General features: G+C 28.1%; 1 protein-coding gene across 1 annotated transcript in view; it reads left to right on the plus strand.

Moving 5' to 3' along the window:
* Positions 1-27,054, plus strand: part of LOC111635607 (solute carrier family 25 member 36-A-like) — a 52,078-nt gene that overhangs the window by 22,385 nt on the left and 2,639 nt on the right. Inside the window, exons 2-6 of the mRNA XM_023380619.1 lie at positions 7,649-7,864; positions 11,447-11,524; positions 16,351-16,451; positions 20,381-20,447; positions 26,249-26,523. Coding sequence (XP_023236387.1) covers positions 7,649-7,864; positions 11,447-11,524; positions 16,351-16,451; positions 20,381-20,447; positions 26,249-26,523 — 737 coding nt within the window. The remainder of the gene's footprint in view (positions 1-7,648; positions 7,865-11,446; positions 11,525-16,350; positions 16,452-20,380; positions 20,448-26,248; positions 26,524-27,054) is intronic.

Below are 27,054 nucleotides of genomic sequence, written 5' to 3' on the forward strand. Positions count from 1 at the left end.
CAACATTCAGCATCCAAAAGAATTTTATAGAATGTTAATGTTATTAATATCAATAAGTTTATGGTTTCAGAATTATTAGAAGTACTCCAAAACATTTATATTCAATACTATTTTTTATTTTCATGATTATCTTTTTGTGATCATTAAGTGACCTTTGGATATAGAAATAACTGGTTTATATAATAATATACATATTGTATTACTGTTTGAAATAGCAGTGTATAAACAGTACTATGAGTAGATAAATAAATTTATATGTTATGCAATTATGTTTAAAATATATAGGACTAATTGATCTTAAATAAACAATTCATTGTTTTAGTCATTTGCTTTGTTGAATATAGGGTGTGGTTTTCTCTCTCATAAATTATATTTCAAGCATTTTTATGCTATGAGTTTATCTGTATGATTTTTTTTTAATGTTAGTGTTCTTTGCTACTTTTCAGCGTAATAATGAGCTGTAACTTCTCTTATTGCATTAATAATGTGATTATTTTTATATCTTCATGATATTTGCATGCTTATCACATTCTGTTCATGCATACATTTGTATAGAAATATGATTATGTAAATCCAAAAAATAAAAGTGTATAAGTTTTCAGTCTACAGCCAGTATCAAAATGAATTAAAAAATTATATCTTTATTCATTTTATGGTTAGAAAATTAAAAGTTAAGCTTTAAATAGTCTATCTTAAAAGAAATTATGCATAAAAGAAAATCTAAATCCAGAAGATCAATAATAAACATGCTTGTTTTGGGGTGGAGTTGGAATGTTCAGTTGTATAGTGTAGAGATGAATGGATATTTTTATATTTCATAATGCTAATTTTATTATGTATATAATATATAATAATTAAAAATTTTAAAATTAAATGCTTTAATCATTTTTTTGTATAAAAAATAACTTAAGTAATTTTAAAAATAGAAGAGATATAATGAGAATAGATGAAAAAAAGTAACTCACTAATAGGAAGAAATGAAATACAATATACTTTCACTAAACCAAAAGGTGTAGAAGACTTATTTTTAGACTTTTTCTTGCTAATCAAATTTTACTTATCAAACAAAAACAACAGTTCCTTTGGTTAAAAAAATATAAATAAGTTGGTATTAATTTAAAATAAGCTTATTAAACTTAAAATTTTATTTAAGTAATTTTTGTATTGAAAATTGGAATTTAATACAAATAATCTAACATTTTAACTTTGTTTTTAGGACTTGCATTAGTTAATATGGATTGGTGAGATTATATAAAAACAAGAAATGTCCAATTTTATATTATAAGAAACCATATCAATCTTCAAATGTTCAAATTGATTTCTTTCCAAATCACAGCATTTTCAGTTTGATTTGTAAAGAATTTCAAGTATTTTCGGTTTAGTAAAATTAGTTACAGCTTTCTGCTTTATCAGTGTTCAAATTCATTTAGAAACTTTACTTCATATCAGAATATTTTTGACTCACTACCAGTCTAGTTTCAGTGTTAAAGTTTAAAATATTGTTTAATTATTAATGAAAACAGTTTCAATATTACAAAGTTCAAATCATGTGTCATTGTAATTTCCATGGAAAAGTTTTATTTAGGATTGAAAGGTACTGTACGTAATACCTTGAACGAACATTATGATGTAACTGCAATGAACTATTTGTTGACCAAAAAATTCTTTAATATGATTTTTAAGATCATTAATTAATAGTGGTTTGGATATAAACAATTAACTTTACTTCTTGTGCAAATCTGATCACTAATTCTAATTGTTAAATTGAAAAGTAGTATCTATACTTTAGGTCTATTGAAAATTAAATGAACGTTATTGTACAAAGAATGACTAAAGAGTTTAAGGTAGAATTCAAACAAATTTTAAAAAGCAAGAATATTGATATAAGAAATAAGTTAAGATACTAATGTAAGATTAAATTTTCTTAATCTTAACATTATTAATGCAAATTTTTTGTACATATGAAAATTTTTGGATTATTCATATTATAATTTTGCCATAGATCATGCCATATCACTCTATATTTATCTTAACATTACATATTATCCATAGATGAAAAAACAAAATTATTGTAATAAATTGATTCTTAAATACTTTATAATATAATATTTAATCTGCCTGTATTTAATCATACCTAAAACTATGATCTAAGAACTGAATTTTAACTTTAATTTTGACAAAAGCATGTAAGTAACTTTATTTCCAAAAACAAATTTATTTTTGGTTAAGTATATTACTATCCTCAGTCTTTATATTCAAATAGATTAAGTGAATATCTTTTTAAATAATGTAATATTTACAAATTGCAAATATTAAGAATTAAATTATAATTATAAAATTATAAGCTCACAAATTACAAAGAGAATATTTTAAAAAATTCTTTTATAAATATTCTTTTGAAAAGGACTGCATGTTCCTAGTATTGTCAAGTTTATATAATTTGTCATTTATTTATTTTCAATAAATACAGATTATATACTTCTGCAGAAGTGAACTTGCAACACCATGAAGGAATGCATGTAGCCAAATGCAAATTGCAAGGTAGAGGTAACAGAGATATGCAAATGATTAAATTTGTGTACACATCAGGTCATATGGTATCCAGTTTTGGGCTATAAAGACTAACAGTCAGCTCAGTCCATAAATGTTATCAATGACTGTTCATAGCAGCCAAACTTTAAAGAAGCATACAAAATACCTCAAAGACAACAGTGAGCTGAATATCATCTTGTATTCTACAGGGAATGAGACTGTGTTCTGGAGCTGCTCGACCTCAATTTGTTGATGCACACATCAGCAAGTGTGTTTGGCGTGACATGAGTACTCTATAGTGATGTGTGACATGATGGATATGGGAACATTTGTAAACATGCTGAAGAGGGAGTGGATTACACTGGCACACAACAGAGTGCACAGACCAGCAGACTTGCCGAATGGGACTTGTTAATAATAAAAACTATTTTTTACTTTTTAAATACATGTTGTACTGTAAAACTCTAGAAAATTTTATAAACTTTGCGTCAACCTATTATTATTCAACTAGTGATCCTTGGACAACATTCAGCATCCAAAAGAATTTTATAGAATGTTAATGTTATTAATATCAATAAGTTTATGGTTTCAGAATTATTAGAAGTACTCCAAAACATTTATATTCAATACTATTTTTTATTTTCATGATTATCTTTTTGTGATCATTAAGTGACCTTTGGATATAGAAATAACTGGTTTATATAATAATATACATATTGTATTACTGTTTGAAATAGCAGTGTATAAACAGTACTATGAGTAGATAAATAAATTTATATGTTATGCAATTATGTTTAAAATATATAGGACTAATTGATCTTAAATAAACAATTCATTGTTTTAGTCATTTGCTTTGTTGAATATAGGGTGTGGTTTTCTCTCTCATAAATTATATTTCAAGCATTTTTATGCTATGAGTTTATCTGTATGATTTTTTTTTAATGTTAGTGTTCTTTGCTACTTTTCAGCGTAATAATGAGCTGTAACTTCTCTTATTGCATTAATAATGTGATTATTTTTATATCTTCATGATATTTGCATGCTTATCACATTCTGTTCATGCATACATTTGTATAGAAATATGATTATGTAAATCCAAAAAATAAAAGTGTATAAGTTTTCAGTCTACAGCCAGTATCAAAATGAATTAAAAAATTATATCTTTATTCATTTTATGGTTAGAAAATTAAAAGTTAAGCTTTAAATAGTCTATCTTAAAAGAAATTATGCATAAAAGAAAATCTAAATCCAGAAGATCAATAATAAACATGCTTGTTTTGGGGTGGAGTTGGAATGTTCAGTTGTATAGTGTAGAAATGAATGGATATTTTTATATTTCATAATGCTAATTTTATTATGTATATAATATATAATAATTAAAAATTTTAAAATTAAATGCTTTAATCATTTTTTTGTATAAAAAATAACTTAAGTAATTTTAAAAATAGAAGAGATATAATGAGAATAGATGAAAAAAAGTAACTCACTAATAAGAAGAAATGAAATACAATATACTTTCACTAAACCAAAAGGTGTAGAAGACTTATTTTTAGACTTTTTCTTGCTAATCAAATGTTACTTATCAAACAAAAACAACAGTTCCCTTGGTTAAAAAAATATAAATAAGTTGGTATTAATTTAAAATAAGCTTATTAAACTTAAAATTTTATTTAAGTAATTTTTGTATTGAAAATTGGAATTTAATACAAATAATCTAACATTTTAACTTTGTTTTTAGGACTTGCATTAGTTAATATGGATTGGTGAGATTATATAAAAACAAGAAATGTCCAATTTTATATTATAAGAAACCATATCAATCTTCAAATGTTCAAATTGATTTCTTTCCAAATCACAGCATTTTCAGTTTGATTTGGAAAGAATTTCAAGTATTTTTGGTTTAGTAAAATTACTTACAGCTTTCTGCTTTATCAGTGTTCAAGTTCATTTAGAAACTTTACTTCATATCAGAATATTTTTGACTCACTACCAGTCTAGTTTCAGTGTTAAAGTTTAAAATATTGTTTAATTATTAATGAAAACAGTTTCAATATTACAAAGTTCAAATCATGTGTCATTGTAATTTCCATGGAAAAGTTTTATTTAGGATTGAAAGGTACTGTACGTAATACTTTGAACGAACATTATGATGTAACTGCAATGAACTATTTGTTGACCAAAAAATTCTTTAATATGATTTTTAAGATCATTAATTAATAGTGGTTTGGATATAAACAATTAACTTTACTTCTTGTGCAAATCTGATCACTAATTCTAATTGTTAAATTGAAAAGTAGTATCTATACTTTAGGTCTATTGAAAATTAAATGAACGTTATTGTACAAAGAATGACTAAAGAGTTTAAGGTAGAATTCAAACAAATTTTAAAAAGCAAGAATATTGATATAAGAAATAAGTTAAGATACTAATGTAAGATTAAATTTTCTTAATCTTAACATTATTAATGCAAATTTTTTGTACATATGAAAATTTTTGGATTATTCATATTATAATTTTGCCATAGATCATGCCATATCACTCTATATTTATCTTAACATTACATATTATCCATAGATGAAAAAACAAAATTATTGTAATAAATTGATTCTTAAATACTTTATAATATAATATTTAATCTGCCTGTATTTAATCATACCTAAAACTATGATCTAAGAACTGAATTTTAACTTTAATTTTGACAAAAGCATGTAAGTAACTTTATTTCCAAAAACAAATTTATTTTTGGTTAAGTATATTACTATCCTCAGTCTTTATATTCAAATAGATTAAGTGAATATCTTTTTAAATAATGTAATATTTACAAATTGCAAATATTAAGAATTAAATTATAATTATAAAATTATAAGCTCACAAATTACAAAGAGAATATTTTAAAAAATTCTTTTATAAATATTCTTTTGAAAAGGACTGCATGTTCCTAGTATTGTCAAGTTTATATAATTTGTCATTTATTTATTTTCAATAAATACAGATTATATACTTCTGCAGAAGTGAACTTGCAACACCATGAAGGAATGCATGTAGCCAAATGCAAATTGCAAGGTAGAGGTAACAGAGATATGCAAATGATTAAATTTGTGTACACATCAGGTCATATGGTATCCAGTTTTGGGCTATAAAGACTAACAGTCAGCTCAGTCCATAAATGTTATCAATGACTGTTCATAGCAGCCAAACTTTAAAGAAGCATACAAAATACCTCAAAGACAACAGTGAGCTGAATATCATCTTGTATTCTACAGGGAATGAGACTGTGTTCTGGAGCTGCTCGACCTCAATTTGTTGATGCACACATCAGCAAGTGTGTTTGGCGTGACATGAGTACTCTATAGTGATGTGTGACATGATGGATATGGGAACATTTGTAAACATGCTGAAGAGGGAGTGGATTACACTGGCACACAACAGAGTGCACAGACCAGCAGACTTGCCGAATGGGACTTGTTTGCAATGGCATTTGGCGTCTGAAGCTGCCTGTTATCAAAGACTGTATCTGTGTCTACCTAAACTATATGCAACAGATTGCATGCATGGTGTGATGCTGTTGTCATTGAAACTGGACCACTGAATAACATCAGATATTTACAGATGAATACTACTTCTGTGGAGGAATGTCAGCCATGAATAGGTGTGGCAGTATCCTGGGGAATTCTGTGTGCTAGACCTTTATACCGAGTGTCACACTGGCTCCATACTAGGCATCATGATTTGCGTAAGCATCATGTTCAATCAGTGGCTAGCCCTGGTGCACTTTTCTACTACTTTGACAGTGGACCAGTGCATTGCATGAACTGTGGAGCCGGCTGTTCAGCCACTGGTGCAGGCTGCATCTGACATGATATTTCAGCAAGACAATGCCCTACTTCATGTTGCATGGCAAACTTTCACCAGCCAGAATGGAATTCACATCCTTCCCTTGCTATCAGCCTCACCAGATCTCTCTCCCATCGAACACTTGTGGGACCTCGTCTGACATGAGATGCATTAGGAACAACCACCACCATATACCATAGATGACATGCACACCACAGTTGATGCAGCTTGGCAAGGAATACCTCATGAACATTAGTTGCCTCATTGATAGTATGCCTTGCTTTATAGCAGTATGTATAGCTACCTGTGGGAGCCATATTTTTTACTGAATAAACAGATGTCTGTTGCATATTTTTACTTGTTCTTTTAATTTAATCATTTGCATATCTCTGTCAATCCTGTAATCCTGCAAATTGCATGTGGATATGTGCATTGCTTTGTGGTGTTGCAATTTCACTTTTGAGAACTTTTGTAAAAGAATTTTTGTGAAAAATGTGTAATTTCTAATTTATAATAAAAATTTAAAATTAGTTAAACTTGGTTCCAAAACTTAACTGATAATTTTCTTAAGAATCATTTTGTAGATAGCAGAATAAGTGAATTACCCAACTTCACTGCCTGTAACTGGCGTTCTTCTTCTCCAATACAGAGGACTTTGCAAACGTTTTCGAACCTAATGTGGTTCTTCTTCAGGCACTATGGAATTTCCTATATGAATTCAAATTTCCAGAATTAACCGATGTTTTGGAAAATTTAATTCTGGAAATTCAAATTCATATAGGAAATTCCATAGCGTCTGAAGAAGAACCACATTAGGTTCGAAAACGTTTGCAAAGTCCTCTGTATTGGAGAAGAAGAATACCGGTTACAGGCAGTGAAGTTGGGTAATTTATCTATTCCGGTGTTAAAATTTCTGTATAGTTTAGCAGAATAAGTGAATCTGCTTTCTCTCATTGGATATATATATATAAAACTTCAGCTACATGATGCTGTATTGTTGTGTGTCACAATAACCTAGTTAAAGCCACCTAGATAATTTGACATGTTATATTTAAATGTATTGTAATTTTCTATTTCCTGTTATTTTGAAGATTGTTTTGGAAGATGGGTATAAAAGTAAATGAGGTAATGTGGGTGTTTTAATGGTGAAATTAAAGATTATTTTGCAAATACCTAATGTAAAAATGTAAGAATAATGAATAATATATGTATGATTTGATAATACAATTATATATACTATTATTATTAAAATTAAACATTAAAAATTCTTTTATTTTATTAGTTTGGGAGGAACTGCAGGTGCTATTGCTACTTGTCCCTTAGAAGTTGTGAAAACCAGGCTGCAATCATCTGTTGCAAATTTTAATTTTTCTCAAACATCATTATCTCATCAGAAATACCAATTTTGTGCTTGTGCTCCAAGAGATTTTCATTGTTCTGAAAGAATTGTGCCATTAACATCAGAAAAAAGATCATTTGGAATTTGGAGATGTCTTAGGTAAATTTTAAATTAGTTGTGATCGTTAATATTTGTAATTGCAGTAATTATTTTAATCAGGTATTTAATTTTTAGACTTCTATGATTTAATTTGAATAATTAAAATACTATAATGTAAATAAAGGAATCATACAATGCTATTTAATTATTTCTACTTTCCTAACAATTTGCTTGATTTGTGTTTGTAAAAATGGTCAGAAAAGAAATAGTAATATATTTATATAATTATGGTCAGAAAAGAAATAGTAATATATTTATATAATGATCAGTAATTCTGATTTTGATCAAAAATTTACCTTACAATTGACAATTCTCATTTTTATGATTCAGATTTAAATTCAGATCATTAAAGTATTGCAACACTTGGATGATCTGCAAAGAGAGGTGCCTCCTGAAAGATTTTCTCTGGGAAACTGGCTTTTATTACGTGTTAGATCAGTGAAGAAAACTTGGAAAACTTTACTTAGTCTTTTTTATGCAAGACACAAACCCTTGATCAATTACCAGTGTTCAATGGCTTTATCCACTTAGCTTTGGTGAAATGTTCAGTTGGAATGTACTTTTTACAAACCTGTTCTTGATGACTTAATAGCAAAGACAGTAAATACACCAGCTGTTTTGCTCAGAGTTTTAGTCCAGACTAACTCAGAAATGTTCATGAATGAGTTGAACTAGATACATTGGGTCCTGTTCTTCATCACTCGGCTGTTGAATCCATTATGAGATTGACCACATTCGTGATTGGTTTGAAAAGAGATCCTCTAAAAGCATAGGTTAAAAAAATTTTTTTTGAACAATAATAATAGACAATAATGAAAAATAAACAAAATAATAAGAGTAATTTTATTATTATTTGTTTAATCTAGCTTTTTAATCTTTTCAATAAGTTTTTTCCTCTAGTACATTCTTTTTGAATGTAATAGAGGAAAAACTTATTGAATACACTGAATTTAATTTTTATGTTTAATTTTTGTTTTATTGTGTAATCAAAGAATTGCATTCTAATGTCAAATAAGAACTAGCTATGAAAAGAAGAAGGAATGTTTTCATATACAGGTAATCCTTGATTTACAACATTTTAAAATTATTTCTGTATGGTGGTAGACTATCATCATCAAGACAGCCTAGCACTTGCAATGTTTTGTGGGTGCAAGAATGTTGCAGTCAGGGAAAGTGGTGTGAATCACAGAAATTAGTAAATCAGTTTTTAGCTAAAATGTCAAGTTTTAAGGACATTGTTTTTATGTAGTAAAATATTTAACATTGGTAAACATAAATGTTTTTTGCATTTTGTTTAATTATTAGACCAAAGCATACATTAGAATTTGGAGCTGAAAGTAATAAAAAGTTGTGTAAAATGGTTACAATTGATGAAAAGATGGTGATTTGTCACATGGAGGATGGATAGTAGCTTGTAGATGCTTCTGAAGTTTTAGGCTTACAGCTTCAACAGTTAAATTATGTATAATGCAGAAAAAGTTAAGCATTCTCATCAAACTATGCCTTTTGTTTTGGTATGAAATATTATATATGAAAGGAGTGTGTATTTGGAAAAGATGGACTAAGTTTTGACTTTATGGATCGATTATTTAATGAGTTCTTGTTACTCAAATGATCAAAATAGATAAATAAACCTGTCTTTGCTTGATGAAATTAGGAAAAGTAGGTAGTAATAAATCATTTGTTGCTGGTAAAGAATGATTTTTAGATTTAACTTCCACTCAAAAATTCATAACATTAAAGTATCTGGAAAAGATGCAAGTGCTGATATTACAGTAGCCAACAAATATCTGGCTGAATTCTAAAAACTTATAAATATAGACAAATAGTCTACTGATTTAGTTTTTAATATGAATGAAACAGGATTGTATTGGAAAAAGATGCCATCTATCCAAGTCCTTCAACAATAAAGAAAGACTTCCTGGTTTTAAGACCTCAAAAGATGCTTAACTTTGCTTTTGTAAGACAGTCCATCTGGGTATTGAAACTAATGCTGGTGTTGGTGTATCATTTAGAGTAATGAAAAAGATTATGAAAGTACTTCTTTCAATGTTTTTATCACAATAAAAAGGCATGAGTTACACAAACTATTGTTGCTGAATGGTACATCCAACTCTTTTGTCCAGTAGTTTCCAAGTTTTGTGAAATTAATAATTTCCCTAAGAAAGTTTTATTGGTCATGGATAATGCTCTGACCTAATCTTCAGGACATCTCTAATAGTCAGTTAAACATCAGTTATTTATTTTTACTGCTAAACTCAACATTGATTCTTCAACCAATGGACTAAGGCATATTTGCAATGTTTAAGGCATACTAGCTGTAAGACCTTTAAATGTATTAAAGAGGCAATTGATACAGCAGTAACAGTGAAGGAGTACTAAAAGACCTTTCACATTTTCATATCATCATCACATATTCCTAGAAAGATGCTAGCCATGTATGTATGAATGACATTTCGATGAATGACATTTAGAGAAAATTGTGATTACATGCTGTTTTGGACTTGCTAGCAGAAAATCGGCGATAGAAGTGTTAGAAGAAATTACAAACATGGCACACAATATTGGTTTCCAAAACATTGAAGGTCAGGATATCAGTGAGTTACTTAACAGATATTCTTTACAATGCCAGAAGAAGTGCAAGAATTAGAAATGAGAAGTCAGTTTTCTGTAAATTTTTTGCTTGTTAGTTTAGAGTGACTGAGGTCCAGTCAACAGCTGGAGGTGGTGGAGCATGGCAGGGATAAGCACACATGAATTTTGACAGGTGAACTCTCTGTCATCATCTGTCTTTCTGATTTTTATTTGTGGTCCTTTCCCTGGCCATTCTAATGCCCATTTTTGGTGAAGTTGCTGATTGTTCCAATCTGTGATTTTGTCTCTATTTCCCTCAATGAGTAATTCCAAAGCTATGTCACTCACGGAGGAAGTACTATCCATGGGAAAAGTTTATAGAGTTCCTTGACTGGATCTGTGACAAGGAACTTTTCTCCTTTATGGGTTTTTGACAAAACAAAAATTATAAAATTAAATTGGGTTTTTACTAATTAAATAATTTACACTAGCCCAGGTTCTCACAAAATTCTTAGTGACCTAAAAGAATTTCGTAATAGAAAGATCTGAATACAGCCAAATTAATGAAGAATTAACGACAATTTCTCATGACTTACTCAAAACTCACAAGCCAGATTTTTTGTTAGAGATAATATCTAATGTATTTCCAACTGAAATTTTGTGCTATTATGTCATAAATTCAAATTTTGCTAAATGGTTTTGCCACTTTTTAGTTATATATTATTTATCTAAAATGAAGACAAAAACACAAACCTGTACGAAAATTTTTTTCAATTTAAATGTACAAGGTTTTTTCTTATTAAGAAATTTTATTATATTTATTTTTTATTATTGATTAGTAATATCTCTTGATAAGACTTCTTAAATATTATAATAAAAAATATTTATTTTAGAAATGAAACTGAAAATAATTATTGTTTTCTTAATAGGTTATATTTTACATAATTTACATTCTGGTAAATTTAAAGTTTTATCAACATTACAAATAATAACTGTAATATTACACAGGCACATTGTAGAAACTGAAGGCACAAGAGCACTTTTCAAAGGTCTTGGTCCTAATTTAGTTGGTGTTGCCCCATCCAGGTAAGTTTGTTTTTTATTTTTAATTAGTATATTTAGTTTATTCTGTCAGATTGTTTATTTATAATAATTCACCTTGAAAATTAATGAGATTTAATTTTTTGCATAATGTTTGTCTATACTAATATTATAAAGAGGTAATGTTTGTAAGTAAGTTTGGATGTAGTGGGTAATCTCCGAAACTACTCATCCGATTTCAAAAATTCTTTCGCCAATATTTAGAATGGAACCTCAGGGTGGACATAGGCTGTATATTATTCTGTTAAACATTCATATAAATTAAAAGATATAATCTAGGTTAAGGCTTTTACGTCCAACAGATGGCGCTACGAGTACAACACCCTAAGTTTGCTTTTCTGTGAGGCATTATGCTTTTCTGTGAAAATGAACTAAAGTAGATCATTTTCTATCTATCTATATAAATAAAAATGTAACGTTTGTTTGTTCCTACTGATTCCTTTGAAATTTTGACACAACGCTGCATTCGAATACGCACGTGTTTTTATATAATATACATGTCAAAATTCCCCCCACTGAAGGGAGATGGTTAGGATTAAGGCTTACCGTAAAGAACTCTGCTTCTATTTATACTATTTTAGATGTGGTTTTTAGCGGTTTTTATTGCGTTTTAATAGGGTACGTCAACAGAATGTACACTAAGAAGGGATTTTTCGATATTTCCCCCGCGGGGGAGAGGAACAGGATTAAGGCTTACCGTGAAGAACTTGGCTTCTATTATACTATTTTAGATGCAGGTTTTTGCGCTTTTGATTGCGTTTTAATAGGGTACGTCAAGAGAATGTACACTAAGAAGAAATTTTTCGAAAAATTCCCCCCATGGGGGAAGTGTTATACATTTATAATAGATACATTTTGAGCCACAACAACGCGTGGTGGGTCTGCTAGTATTTAATAAAGCTACACCAACTGCCATATGACATTGGACTAAATAACAGCTATAATAATTTTAAATTATTGAGAAATTTGACCCTAGAGGGAGGTGTTAGGCATCATCTCGCATCAAATTTAATAATTATAATTTAATTCAATAATAGTAATCTCAGTAATTTATAATTATTATAGCTGTTATTTAGCCTGATGTCATACAGCAATTGATGTAGCTTTATTATAATGTATTGGATTTTCGTTAAGATGTTTATGTTTGTATTTAGATTAGATATTATATTATTATATTCTCTATAGAATTCTTGGACTATATGTAATTCAAACAAAATATAGTATATAGGATCAGAATAAAATCAGCAAATACATGAATGTCATATATTATTAAAATTGATAAATAAATCAAATGTAAATACAAATAAAATCATTTTCAAAGAATTTTCAAAATATGATCCATTATTCTTAAGACAAAAATGTTCTTGCAAATGGTGAATTGACAGAGATATTTGTTATTATTTAATTTCTGAAACTTCATTGGTGAATAAATGCTATTTTTGTGTCTAAAACTTGTGGTTTCTGTTGATATATAACCTGTCTTTAATGATCTCTATCTCTATATAGCAAAATTATATGGATATAATTCTGCTAAGAATGTTAAGCTGACTATTGCCAATTGTCATATATTTCTTTAAAACTAATATAAATATATATATTATTTATATTTTTAGTTTAAAAAAAATAAACTGTTCTTAACAATCTACAAGCATTATAATTATACCAGNAATTTAGCAAGAGATGGTATGCAATGCCTACCTCTAGTGCCAAATTACTTAGCATTTGGTTTCCTTGATATGAGTATCAATAGATACAAAAGCCAAAATGATTTGATCTCTCCAAAATGAAGGTAATAAGAACAATCCAGAATGACTGACAATTGATCAGGATAGCATCTTGGAAAAAAATTTGGACTATTTTGTATCAGCCAATGTTTTGAAATTTTTTGACAATACTTGGTCTTGATGAATAAATTTTAAATTCTCAGTATTATATTACTTTGTATTTTGTTTAAAGTAAATTTAATGATTCAAACTTTGGTAGCAACCTCTAAATTTATGCAAACTTTGGAAATATTATTTTCTTCAATATGGAACAAGTTCAGCAGATACCTTTATGCAAACTACAAATTTTGCTTTTAGCCTATATAATAAAGACCACCCTGATAAATATATATATTATTTATATTTTTAGTTTCAAAAAAATAAACAGTTCTTAACAATCTACAAGCATTATAATTATACCAGCTAGGCACTTGAAAAACTTTTCTTGCAAAAAGTAAAATGAGGAGTTTGGTGATACCTAAAGCTAGTATCTTGTCACACATTATTTACTCCCAAAATGTATTGTTTACTTTGTTATCATTATTTAAATTAATTGTTACAATAGCAGTAAAAATAGTGTAAGCACTATAGAAAGAAAGTTTTTTATAGTGAAAACTTACATAAAGAACATTAAAAATTGAATATTAATAATTTATGCAAAAATACAGTGAATTGTATGTGCCTACAAAGTTTTATGTTTACGAACATAAAAGTGATTAATAAGTAGATTTTATTATAGATTTTTATTCAGTTTAAATACAAAGTAAATAAAATATTGAAACAATGGGAAAAATAGTGTGTACTAGATGATTTATTATTATTATTATTTTTTTTTTAATATAGTAAAACCTTGATTTAACAGACAAAATTTCCAGTCTATATGTCATGTGAAAATTAACATCCTGTTAATTTTAAAATGCTTTTTATATTAAATTAAATTAATAGGTTGTTTTTTTCAAATCCAAGAGTCAGCACTCTTAACTTCATATCACAATAACAGCAATGGGGAGCATCTCAATATATCATCATCTGAAGACGAATAAATAGGAAATACAATAGAGAATCGATTATCTGATCCCCGATTAACCGTCACATCAGTTAACCGACCGTTCTAGTCGGCAAATTTCAAATGTCCACTAGTGATGTGGCATTACAATATTTGGCTATATCTTGGCTACTTTAATAATATTTTTGTTAAATATTTGCGTGTTTTAGCTGGCATCAACGGCTCGACCATTGAAGGGCAATACGAGGGCTGTTCGGAAAGTTCGCGGCCTTGCCTATATGCGGCGCTGCGATCAATTTTATTTTTGGCGGGAATAATTCAGCCATCTGTGCTAGAGATACGATACCAATTTCCGCTTGATTTGTCATAAAGTTTTGCCACGACAGCTTAGCAAATAGTAAGTGTGCATATGCTTTGTCAAAAATGGAGAAGACGGAGACTCGTGCGGTCATAAAATACCTGACGAAAAAAGGTTTTATCCCATCTCAAATCAAAGCTGACATGGATGAAGTTTTGGGAGAGTCTGCTCCATTTTACACCACTGTGAAAAAATGGACAGCCCTTTTTAACTATGGCAGAGAGAGTGTGAAAAATGACCCTCGCAGCGGATGGCGGTCAACTGCTGTCACTAAAGAAAATATCGACAAAGTTCACAATTTGGTATTAGCAGATCGCTGTTTGAAAACGCGTGAGACAACAGGCATCTCTGTCGACCGAGTGCACCACATCCTAACCGAAAATTTGGGTATGACAAAGGTTTCAGCAAGGTGGGTGCTGCATCTGCTGACCGCTGAGCAAAAACGTGTTCGCACCTTGATATCAAAGAAGTGTTTGGGCTTCTACCAGAAAAACCCACAGGATTTCTTGCGTCGGTTTGTGATTACTGACGAAACGTGGATCCATTACTACACTCCTAAAACAAAAGAACAGTTGAAGCAATGGAAACACCACAGTTCGCCACCACCAAAGAAGGCAAAGACAGTTCCATCAGCGGGTAAANAATGGACACCTCTCGCCTGAATTAGTTCATTAAATTAAGGTTTCAATATATTAAATGCATTAAATTAAACAAATTAACTTTTTTTGTAATTTAAATATTTCTTCTTATAAAACAAATGCACTTTCATTTAGAGGAAAAATTAAAATCATTTAGAGTGATTAAAATTAAACTTTATTCAAAAATTTTATATAAATTGAAATATACAGGCAAATTATAAATCATTGAAATAAATTATTTTAATGATTATATATATAATTATTAAAATATATATATTAAAGTATGGCCCTTATTTTTAAAATTTGGAAAGTTGAATGTGTGCATTTTTTGAATCTGTTCCATTATGAAAAAAATAATTTTGGTAAAATTTCATTTTATAAATATAAACGTCTAAGCGATTAAAACTAAACGACTGCCAGATTATATTGGGTTATATTACTACTACTATTAATAATTAAATAGTAAGTAATTTAGCGCTAGAGAAAGATATTAGGCACCATCTCTTGCTAAATTTAATAATTATAATTATTATTATTAAAATATCAATTTAATTATAATTATTAAATTTAGCAAGAGATGGTATGCAATGCCTACCTCTAGTGCCAAATTACTTAGCATTTGGTTTCCTTGATATGAGTATCAATAGATACAAAAGCCAAAATGATTTGATCTCTCCAAAATGAAGGTAATAAGAACAATCCAGAATGACTGACAATTGATCAGGATAGCATCTTGGAAAAAAATTTGGACTATTTTGTATCAGCCAATGTTTTGAAATTTTTTGACAATACTTGGTCTTGATGAATAAATTTTAAATTCTCAGTATTATATTACTTTGTATTTTGTTTAAAGTAAATTTAATGATTCAAACTTTGGTAGCAACCTCTAAATTTATGCAAACTTTGGAAATATTATTTTCTTCAATATGGAACAAGTTCAGCAGATACCTTTATGCAAACTACAAATTTTGCTTTTAGCCTATATAATAAAGACCACCCTGATAAATATATATATTAAATAAAAATAACTTATTGTTATTTTTTAGGGCCATTTATTTCTGCACTTATTCTCAAACAAAGAACTTCTGTAATTCCAAGTTCACACCAGATACTCCTTTAGTACATCTCTGTTCAGCAGCATGTGCTGGTAAGTTTTAAATTTTTAATTTAATAAATTTTCATAGACAACTTACTTTTTTTTATTTAACTTTATAATAAATGATTATATCTAAATGTAGGTATAATAAATGTATACTAAATTTAGAAAGCAGTAAAATTTCATGTTGTAAAACAAAAATACAGAAGACTTGCTTTATAGAAACTCTTGATTTAGCCACTCACCAAGATTTAATGACCAATAAATAATGTCCTGACTGTTCTTCCATAAGTGTAATTGTATTTCATTGATATAACAACTTTATAAATAGTTAGAATCTCTGAAATTTAGAGGGTTATTACAAAACATTGAGTCAAAAATTTTTTAGAACAATCAAGAAACCTTGAGGTAAAGATATGCCATAACATTAAAAAAATTTCTTAATTAAAATATTTATTGTTCATAAAAATAAAAATACAGTGTGTTTGTGTAACATAATTTCAGTAATGAATTAAATAATTTTATAATTTTATTTATATAAATTACAATACATCATAAATATGAAAAACCATTATAATTTTTTCAAATATACAATAACAGATTCAAGTAATAATAAAATGCATACACATTTGTAGAATCTAGTAATCTTTACTCAAGGCTAATAGTGAGTTTCCAAAATGTCAAAAAGTTTCCTTTTTTTAATGATGGTCAATAAATCTGTGTATTTAGGAAAAGTTTGTATAAGTCTGTAAAATATGTTTGTTCAAAAATTAGAATATACAATTAATCAATATTAGACAACAAATTAATATTAATTATTTTTATTTATGATTTACAATGTAAAGTCAAATGTTGAAGTAAGTTTAAAATTGTTTTGTTTTTATAACATCTATAAAGTTTTGGAAATACAATCTGTATTATTTATAAATAAAGTGATTGTTTATAAATATTACAACACATTTTTGTGAATGCTAACATGTATAGAATTCAGACTTTGAATTTCCAATTGAATATTCAGTCTGAATAATAATCAGTTTGTTCTTGACAGTTGACATCACAGTAATTTACAGCAGTTTGAAACGAATACTTTTTTACAATCAACCACGAGTGAATTCTTAAAGAGTTATAAAAATTTAACAATATTGCTTTGATTCTTTGATTGCCATTAGATTTGCAGATTCCAAATACTTGGACCTGAAAAGTCTTAGACAATGAAAACAGTATTGTCAGTGCTAATACATTTATACTAGATCTTGTACTTTTTATTTGATTTTAATAAGCTATGCTGAAAACAAATCTAGTATGTTTAATTTTTTTTTTACATATTATAAAATGCCAACTGCTTTAATGTGAGTAAAACACTTTTTTTTTGTTAAAAGATGTAATGAAGAAAATACTAAATAATTACATGCACTTTTCCTAATACATAACCATCTTTACATAAGAACTGAACAAATACTTTTTAAAATTGAGAATATAATATAAATATTATTATTCTAGAAAAATAAAAGGAATTCAAATTTTAAAATAATTTAAACATAGAATAAGAAAATTTTGAAACTATTTAAATGTAGATTAATAGAATATTATATAACATTTATTTTAAAGGAATAAAATAAAGATATATGCATTAAAGATATAAACAGCAATAAATTTAAAAGAAATAAATATTAAATTGAATTAGAAATCATTGATTGATGATGATATAATTTTAAGAATTTTGTAAAAAATTTTACATATAAAGATAAAAATTCAAATAGGGATGTGTGCAACAATATTAATCAAAGCATGGATTGAGCAAACAGAAAATGAATGAGAGAACTAAAGGCATTATATGCATGTGTGTCTTTTCTGGATTGAGAAAAAGTCAAAATGACATATGTATGTGCTCAAAGGATTTTTTCTGAAGCTGCTATTGACAAAGGAAAAATATCACATAACCTGCAAACTTCTTTTTTAAACAATATGGTATATCTTATTAACATTCATTGTAATGCCCATCATAATTCTGTAATACAGTAGAACCTCGAAAACTCGGCCTAATGTGGACCGAAGGGTGGCCGAGTTTGTGAAAATGCCGGGTTATCGGGAATGGGGTTTAAAAAAATAAGTACGAGTGTTTCCTCAGAAAATACTGTACTGTACTTGTATGTATTGTTTACTTGAGAATATAACAGAGAATAAACTGCCCAAATACCCTTAAACAAAGGAAAAGTACGTCCTTTATGAAGGCATAGAGCCTTTACTACATGAAAATGAAAATTAATGAATACACTGTGTACAGTAATTTACCTGATAAGACAGACCTCAGAAAAATACTTTATGAGAGCTTTTATACTTTTATAAAGCTGTCTATAATGAAAATTAATTAACTAAGGATTTTTTTGCCCTGCCAGGGTGTGGCCGAGTTATCCGGAGTGCCGGGTTATCGAGAGCCGAGTTTTCGAGGTTCTACTGTAACTATATCCCATTTATTCTCATTTGGTTTATGACATATATCTGCCTGAATTTGTTCTGTATTATTTTTATAAATTATTTCTTGTTATACATGTAGTAATCCTTTATATTGTAGTGTATATCCTCCTAAGCCAGTTATGTTATACAGTACTGGTGTATACATCACATTGTAATTCATGTACCTACAGAATAAAAAGATTGATTGATTGATTGCCTTGAAACACAGATAGCCCACAGATTATTGTTACAAATTTAGAATAGTGATTTTTCTTTACTTTTTGAATTAAGTTTTAAAATTGAAATTATACTACTTAAAGAATAATTTTTTTCCAAGTTTTGAAAACTATTTCTTGTGTAAGCATAAAATTGCATAATGTAATCTGCATCTTGCTGCCAAAATTGATATAACCTCTATTTTTGAAAGGTCATCTGAAGTCACTCATTATAAAGCAAATTCACTATAGTTTATTCAGTTCTGTCCATTATACCCAAGAAAAATACTAAGCATATTGATAAAGTCCATTATTCAATTGACTGCTAAAAAGTAGAATAGAGAAATGATTAAAGTAAAAAAATTTATCTGATACCTTTATAACTCTGTATGAGAAATGGATATTTTATATATGAAAATATATAGTAAATTTTTATTTATTTTTTTTCCATTATTAAATGGTTTTATTATAAACTATCCATTATTTATTTATTTTTTGAGTGTTGGAAAAAATTTGCTAAAATATTTTTTCATTGGTTATTTTCTAGCAACAGTAAATTATGAAATTAATCTGAATTTAATAAATTAAAAAAAGTATACCATGAAAAACATAATGAAACTTCCTCTGCTTAAATTTCCAAGTTATGAAAAAAAATTATAAAAATAAAACAAATACCAAAATTCAAATAATTATAAAAGAATTACAATGTAGAAGAATACATTTATCATATCTAGTTGTAAATTGTGGCAAAAAATTAAATTAAAAAATTATTTTATATGTTGAAGATACATTTTCAAAAATAGCATATAATATTTTAAAGTGAAAATATATATGAACATATTTTGATATATATATATATAGGATGATTTTAAGATCTTGTATTTGTAAGATTCAAATGTCATTTTTTTTGTCCCAAATCACAATTTGAGAAAAATTTTATTTTAAGGTTTGTATTGTGTCTTTGTTCTGTCAGTCAAAGTTCAAAGTTCAGCTTTGAGCTTTGGAACAAGATTGTAAATATACTTTAGGAAGATTATAAATATCTGAAAGAAATAGTTACAAATAAATTTCTTTGAACTAAAAATATTTATGCAGAATTCCAATAAACTAAAAATTGAATGTTAATTTTGTGTAATGTAAATGTAGATGTAATCATTATAATCTTTGCAGATCTTTTCAAATAAAAAACAAATTCTAGTTCATTCTACATAGTGGCAAAAAATTAAATCTAGTTTACATAGAGATAAATGATTTTAAATATTTAAATTCAAACAGCAAATTTAGAATAAATAACTTTTCTTATAATTATAGGTTTTACATCATGTACTTTAACTAGTCCTATATGGTTCATAAAAACAAGATTGCAGTTAGACCAAAGGTAAGTTAATGAACTATGACAGATAAAATTTACTTAATTCATAAAATAATACAACAATGTACAAAACATGGTAAACAAACCATATGAAGCTCTCAAATTGTCAGTGGTATATAGTATGTGCAACTTAACTTACCATTGGAGAATTTTGAGTGGAAAGCTTAAATAACATTACTATATATTTTTTCAAAAATAATAGATATATTGTTATGATACCATTAACATCAGTGTTACATTATGTTGTCACATGATTGGCTATAGCTGATGATGATAGCTTAACCTGTGTGTCTCAGAACAAGTNCATTTGTAGGCAACAGTCAGGTAGTTTTTTTTGTCCCAAATCACAATTTGAGAAAAATTTTATTTTAAGGTTTGTATTGTGTCTTTGTTCTGTCAGTCAAAGTTCAAAGTTCAGCTTTGAGCTTTGGAACAAGATTGTAAATATACTTTAGGAAGATTATAAATATCTGAAAGAAATAGTTACAAATAAATTTCTTTGAACTAAAAATATTTATGCAGAATTCCAATAAACTAAAAATTGAATGTTAATTTTGTGTAATGTAAATGTAGATGTAATCATTATAATCTTTGCAGATCTTTTCAAATAAAAAACAAATTCTAGTTCATTCTACATAGTGGCAAAAAATTAAATCTAGTTTACATAGAGATAAATGATTTTAAATATTTAAATTCAAACAGCAAATTTAGAATAAATAACTTTTCTTATAATTATAGGTTTTACATCATGTACTTTAACTAGTCCTATATGGTTCATAAAAACAAGATTGCAGTTAGACCAAAGGTAAGTTAATGAACTATGACAGATAAAATTTACTTAATTCATAAAATAATACAACAATGTACAAAACATGGTAAACAAACCATATGAAGCTCTCAAATTGTCAGTGGTATATAGTATGTGCAACTTAACTTACCATTGGAGAATTTTGAGTGGAAAGCTTAAATAACATTACTATATATTTTTTCAAAAATAATAGATATATTGTTATGATACCATTAACATCAGTGTTACATTATGTTGTCACATGATTGGCTATAGCTGATGATGATAGCTTAACCTGTGTGTCTCAGAACAAGTATGGTTGGCCACCTCTGAAATAATGTTTTGAAGTTTATATGCTTTATTTTATTTAAATTTTGGCCACCAACATTTTAATGCATTTTTATTTAACTGTCCTGATAGATTCAACTATCAATCTTTATGGGAAATCTTAGTACAGTATCATGCTTTTCAGTTATTTGAAAATTTTGATTTATATATGAGTAACAAATATTTTCTATATTTGAAATAGTTTGGGTTTACATAATCTATTGTAAAATTTAGAATTATTATTCTAAATTTATTAATTATGATTTTAAGTTCTAAAAAAGTTTTATTATTTTTTATATAAATTAATTTAATATTAAACAACTTTTTTAGTTAGGTAGATTGTTTATAATGATGATAGATAATTATATAACTTATGTAAAAAATGTTAACACTAAAATAGTGTTAACATTTTTGACATAAGTTATATAATTATCTATCTATTTTGACATAAGTTATATAATTATCTATCTAATCTATTTTGATATTTTGTTGTTTAATTCTGATATTTCAAATTTTTGAAAAGTTTATTTTAATATATTCATATAAATAAGAGTTTATTTTAAAATATGCCAATCATTTTGTCAATTTAAACTTTAGATTTATATCAATTGAGGAAGAATTTTAGGAAAAATTTTACAAATCTGAATATTTGTTTTAAAAAAAACAAATATTCAGATTCATAACTATTGAATTTAGCTTTTGTCTAGTGAAATTTTTTTCTCTTTGGCTGAAAAATTATAATTTGTTATTTACATAATTTAGAAACTTTATAATCTTATTTTTGAAATATTAAGATAAAAAACAGGTTTTAGGAGATTAAATATGCTAAAATTTAATATGAAATATTTATTTATTTAAACAGCAACTCATAACCTGATATTAATTAAGTCAATCTTGCCAAAATTATCAGGCTACTTTTTGGCTAGGTTAATAATTAATTGGCTTCTTTGGGAACAAAATGGTAAGCAGCAAAATGGAGGTTTTAGAATACAGCAAAAATAAAATTGTGATTGAACCATAAATCTGAATTATTTTATTTTAACATCAATCTTTTATTGAAAATGTTTTACAATCAATCTAGTTTCATAATGACATAATTGGAATAACAATCAAAAGATCACACCAGAAACATCTTACAAAAACTGATGGAGTATAGTGGAGATACCATATGTTACAGAAATGCAAGGATTATCATTGTAATTTCTTTTTTACATTTGTACTGTGCCTGTCTGGCATTAGGCTATGTGCCACCTGTCTGGTGATCTTCATTCTTGAATCCAGCAAGAAATCTTATTCTGAAACCAAGGCTTTTAGACCTATTAGCCTAATATTAATAGACATTGGATAAGCATATTAATAGGCATCTGAAGAGTACTTGTTTGAATAGGTTTCCTCTCCATTTTCTTAATTAAGTTTGTCTATTAACCTGCAAGTTTTGTGAGGCTGCCTTACATAATTTGGTCTTCCAGATTGAGAGCCTTAGATATCAAGGTGGTTGCATTTCTTGACATTGAGGGTGTTTTTGATAAGATCTCTTGAGGCTATCAAATATGCTGCACTTGAGCATGGTATCAGTCCAGCTCTTGCTTGCTGGATTGACTTTATTCTATGTCATCATAGTATGGTGATTTCCCTTTTGGAATCTACCTGTAAGTATCCATAATGCAAGGTTGCTCTCAAGGTGGCGTCCTTTTACCCTTGAAGATGGTCTCCTGGGAGATCTTAATAATTGTGGGTTGTACAGTACATCCAGGGTAATGCAGACAATTTTGTTCTGCTTTGTACTTTTCCAGTACTTTATCAGACCTTTAAATAGGTCTGACTTATGTGCAGAACTGATGCAGGCTTAACAGAGACTCTAATTAAAGACATGATGAAGGAAGACATTTTTTGATAGATTCTACCAGAATGTTATCTCAGTTTGTTTGATAGGCACTGTCTGATCTCCTTACCTACTTGCCTTAACTGGTGTATGGGTAGATGACTTTTCATTCACAGAATACTCTGGTATATAAATTGATCCAAAATTGATAGCATCATGAAAGCTGGCATTTGTAGGCAACAGTCAGGTAGTTTTTTTTGTCCCAATGGGTATATTCCCACTGTGTTTCAAGTAGAAGTTCTAGCTATTATTTGGTATGCTTGCAGTATTTTTCTGAGTGGTCTTTTTAATAAGACTATCTACATTGTTTCTAACAGTCACACTGCCTTAAAGGACTCTTGTCAGGTTACTTCAGCACTTGTTTGGGAGTGCTCTTTGCATCTCAATAAGCTGGATACCCATTGGGTTTTCTCTTGTGCCAGGACATGAGGATATTGCTGACAATGTAAGTGCTGATTTACTGGCTAAACAGGGTGCTTCTTATCCCATTGTAGAGCCCAAAAAACTATATTTCTTGTACTTTCTTTGAAGGTAGTCTTATCTTTAACAGCTCTAATCATTTTAAACAGTAGAGGTTAACTCCTGGAAATATACACCCACAACTGCAGTAAATGGTTGGGCTAAATTTGGATATAATGATTATAAATTAGAAATGAATTTGGCACTAGAGTGAAGCTTTAGGCACCATCTCATATTAAAATTAATAATTATAATATTTAATTAATTAATTTAGATAACCTGGAAGAAAAAATTGGCTCAAAGTTGGACTCAAACTTGCAATTCCTGCTTATCGTGCAGATGCTTGCCAGTTATACTATGTGGACCTTCGGTCCAATTTCCTCTTCCAGTATCTATAAGTTTAAGATATAACCATCGATGGTTATTACAGTGTCGACTGGGATGCAATCACGCCCTCAGCCAGAAACATCCACTCAAGGCACTCAGTCAGCCATCGCAACTCCAGTAAGATATAGATATACAGGTAACCCCCGTATAACACAGTAGTTACGTTCCAAAAAATTGCTGTGTTATGCGAAACAAAGAACTAGTACGAAAAGGAGGGTTAGATTCCAAAAATTAAAAAACATGCTACTATATTTTCATAATTAAGGTAAATATCTTTATTAAAATTTTCTTAAGTGATACATATTATTATAAATTAAACAATGTTTTCTTTGTCATCACTAAAAGCATATTAACCGAGAGCGTTTTATTTTTGGCAAGTTATTGTTATCCTCTGAGCATTTTTCTGCATTATTTTCAGATTCATGCTTACCTTTTGCAAAAAGTATGTAATTTTAGATTGCTTGCCTCTAGTTAAAAGATCTTTATAAATTTCCTTATATGGTGCTAAGCACTTATGGAATAAGGGAAAAACATCTGGCAACACCAGATGCAGAAGCGTCGAGATCTGACAAAATTGAAACAATTTTTGCGATAGACCATGTGTATGGAGATGAGAAAAGAAAATTTACATACTGAAGTACTAATAGTTCACGAAAATAATAATTTTCGTGAACTATTAGTACTTAAGTATGTAAAAATTTATTACATTTCATGTTGTACTAGGGTTTTACCTATTTCTCAAACCGTGTCAGAGTGAATCTGTGCTATAAAAGTACCGTGTTATATGGGGATGGTACCAATTCTCGAACCGTGTTAGAATAAATCCGTGCTATAGAAGTGCCGTGTTATACGGGGGTTACATGTACAAATATATAAAACTGAAACCTGATATATTAAGCAAATATACACCAACAACTGCTGTAAATGATCGGGCTAATTTATAATCATTATATCCAAATTTAGCCCCGATCTTTTACATGTATATTTGCTTAATATATTGGGTTTCAGTTGTGTATATTTGTTAACTCCTGGTTTAACCACTCAGCCATCAGGTCATCAGTTAGCTTTTGGTATATAACTTACCATATTGTTAAAAGCAGTTAATTATTATAGTGTTGATTTACCTTTGACTTCAAAGTGAAACTGGTGATGTTTAGTGATAATTAAGCTTTTAACAGAAATGTAAACAAAGAATTTTGTATTATAGCTAGTTTATGAACAAGTAAAGAAAAAGTTTTAAATTAACAATATTAGGGCACTGGAAAATTCATGGAAATTTGCAATGACAAACAGCCATGAACTCTGTAATGAATTATTCTCTGATCTGGCTATTGTGATGAGAGTGAAGATGACATCATGATGATGTCATCTTCACTCTCATCACAATAGTCAAAAACTGGAGATGATGACATCATCTCCAGTTTTTGACTATTGTGATGAGAGTGACTATTTTGATTTTGTTTTGACTATTGTGATGATGTCATCATCTCCAGTTTTTGACAGTAGATAATCAGAATAAATACCTTTAATGAGCAGTCTTGTATGAAATTTCACTCCTGTTAATTATGGACCACTCCAGATGAATGATCAAATTATCAATGTAGAAAAAGTAATCAATGTGTTATAGATTTGTAACTTTTCAGATTAATATGCATTTTTTACTGCAAATGCTAATATGAAACTTTCCATATATTTTCTTTCTTTAGACAATCTGCACTTTTCAATAGAAATACAATTATTTTATTTATAATGGAAAAAATTCTAAGCCCCATGAATTTTACACCTTCTTTGGAGCATGTCCCACTATTTCATACCACTGATTTAAACTATTGAGACATATTTGTCTTGTCTTTTGTACTAGATGAATATATACTGTATCACATAAAATAATTTTAACTGAAAAAAATATTAGTATTTATTAAAATTTGAAATTAAATATTTATTTAGCAAAATTTTTCTCCATAGAGAATATGGTCGAACTAGTACACTTCAGTGTATTCGAGACGTTTATAAATCCAAAGGAATTAGGGGATTTTACAAAGGAATTACTGCATCTTATTTTGGTATCTCTGAAACAATGATACATTTTGTGATATACGAGTTTTTAAAAGCAAAATTAAGGAAGTGTCGAGAAGATATCAATTATTGTCACAAAGATAAATCTACAAGAGATTTTATGGAATTTATGTTGGCAGGTGCAACATCTAAAACTTGTGCTTCAATCCTAGCTTATCCACATGGTAAATTTTATTTATTTTTGTCATCTAATTTTTACTTTTTAAACCTAGATAAATAATTCTCTTAACTAAAAATAATTTTCAGTAATTTCATTGTTGTAAATCTTTCAATGGAAAAAGATAAAATTATTTTCAGTATTGACAATTTATATATGATTATACAGTATATTCTTTGCTTAACATGCCTTAATTTTCATTTGTTATTACCTAAAACTGGTTTAAAAAAAATACTATAATACTACTTTGTAAACAATTTGAAAATTTATTTTTTGAACTTTTGGTTGGATCATTTGTGTTGCACGCTTGAATATTCTAAAGAAATAATATAAAATGTATGGTAAAATATTCAGTTTGAATGCTAGATTAAAAAATATATATACATATATATTTAATACATATAACATCTGCTTATTGTAATCACTTTGACTCATCAGTTGGTTATTATTACCAGTATATTTAACATTAATGTCCATATTTACTTCCAAGGATCAAGAGTTAAAAGTTAACCAATTATCATTCACTTTAACTCTAACT

Source organism: Centruroides sculpturatus, unplaced genomic scaffold, assembly GCF_000671375.1.
Source record: "Centruroides sculpturatus isolate CEXI.00-Female unplaced genomic scaffold, Cexi_2.0 scaffold867, whole genome shotgun sequence".
Taxonomy (NCBI): Eukaryota; Metazoa; Arthropoda; class Arachnida; order Scorpiones; family Buthidae; genus Centruroides; species Centruroides sculpturatus.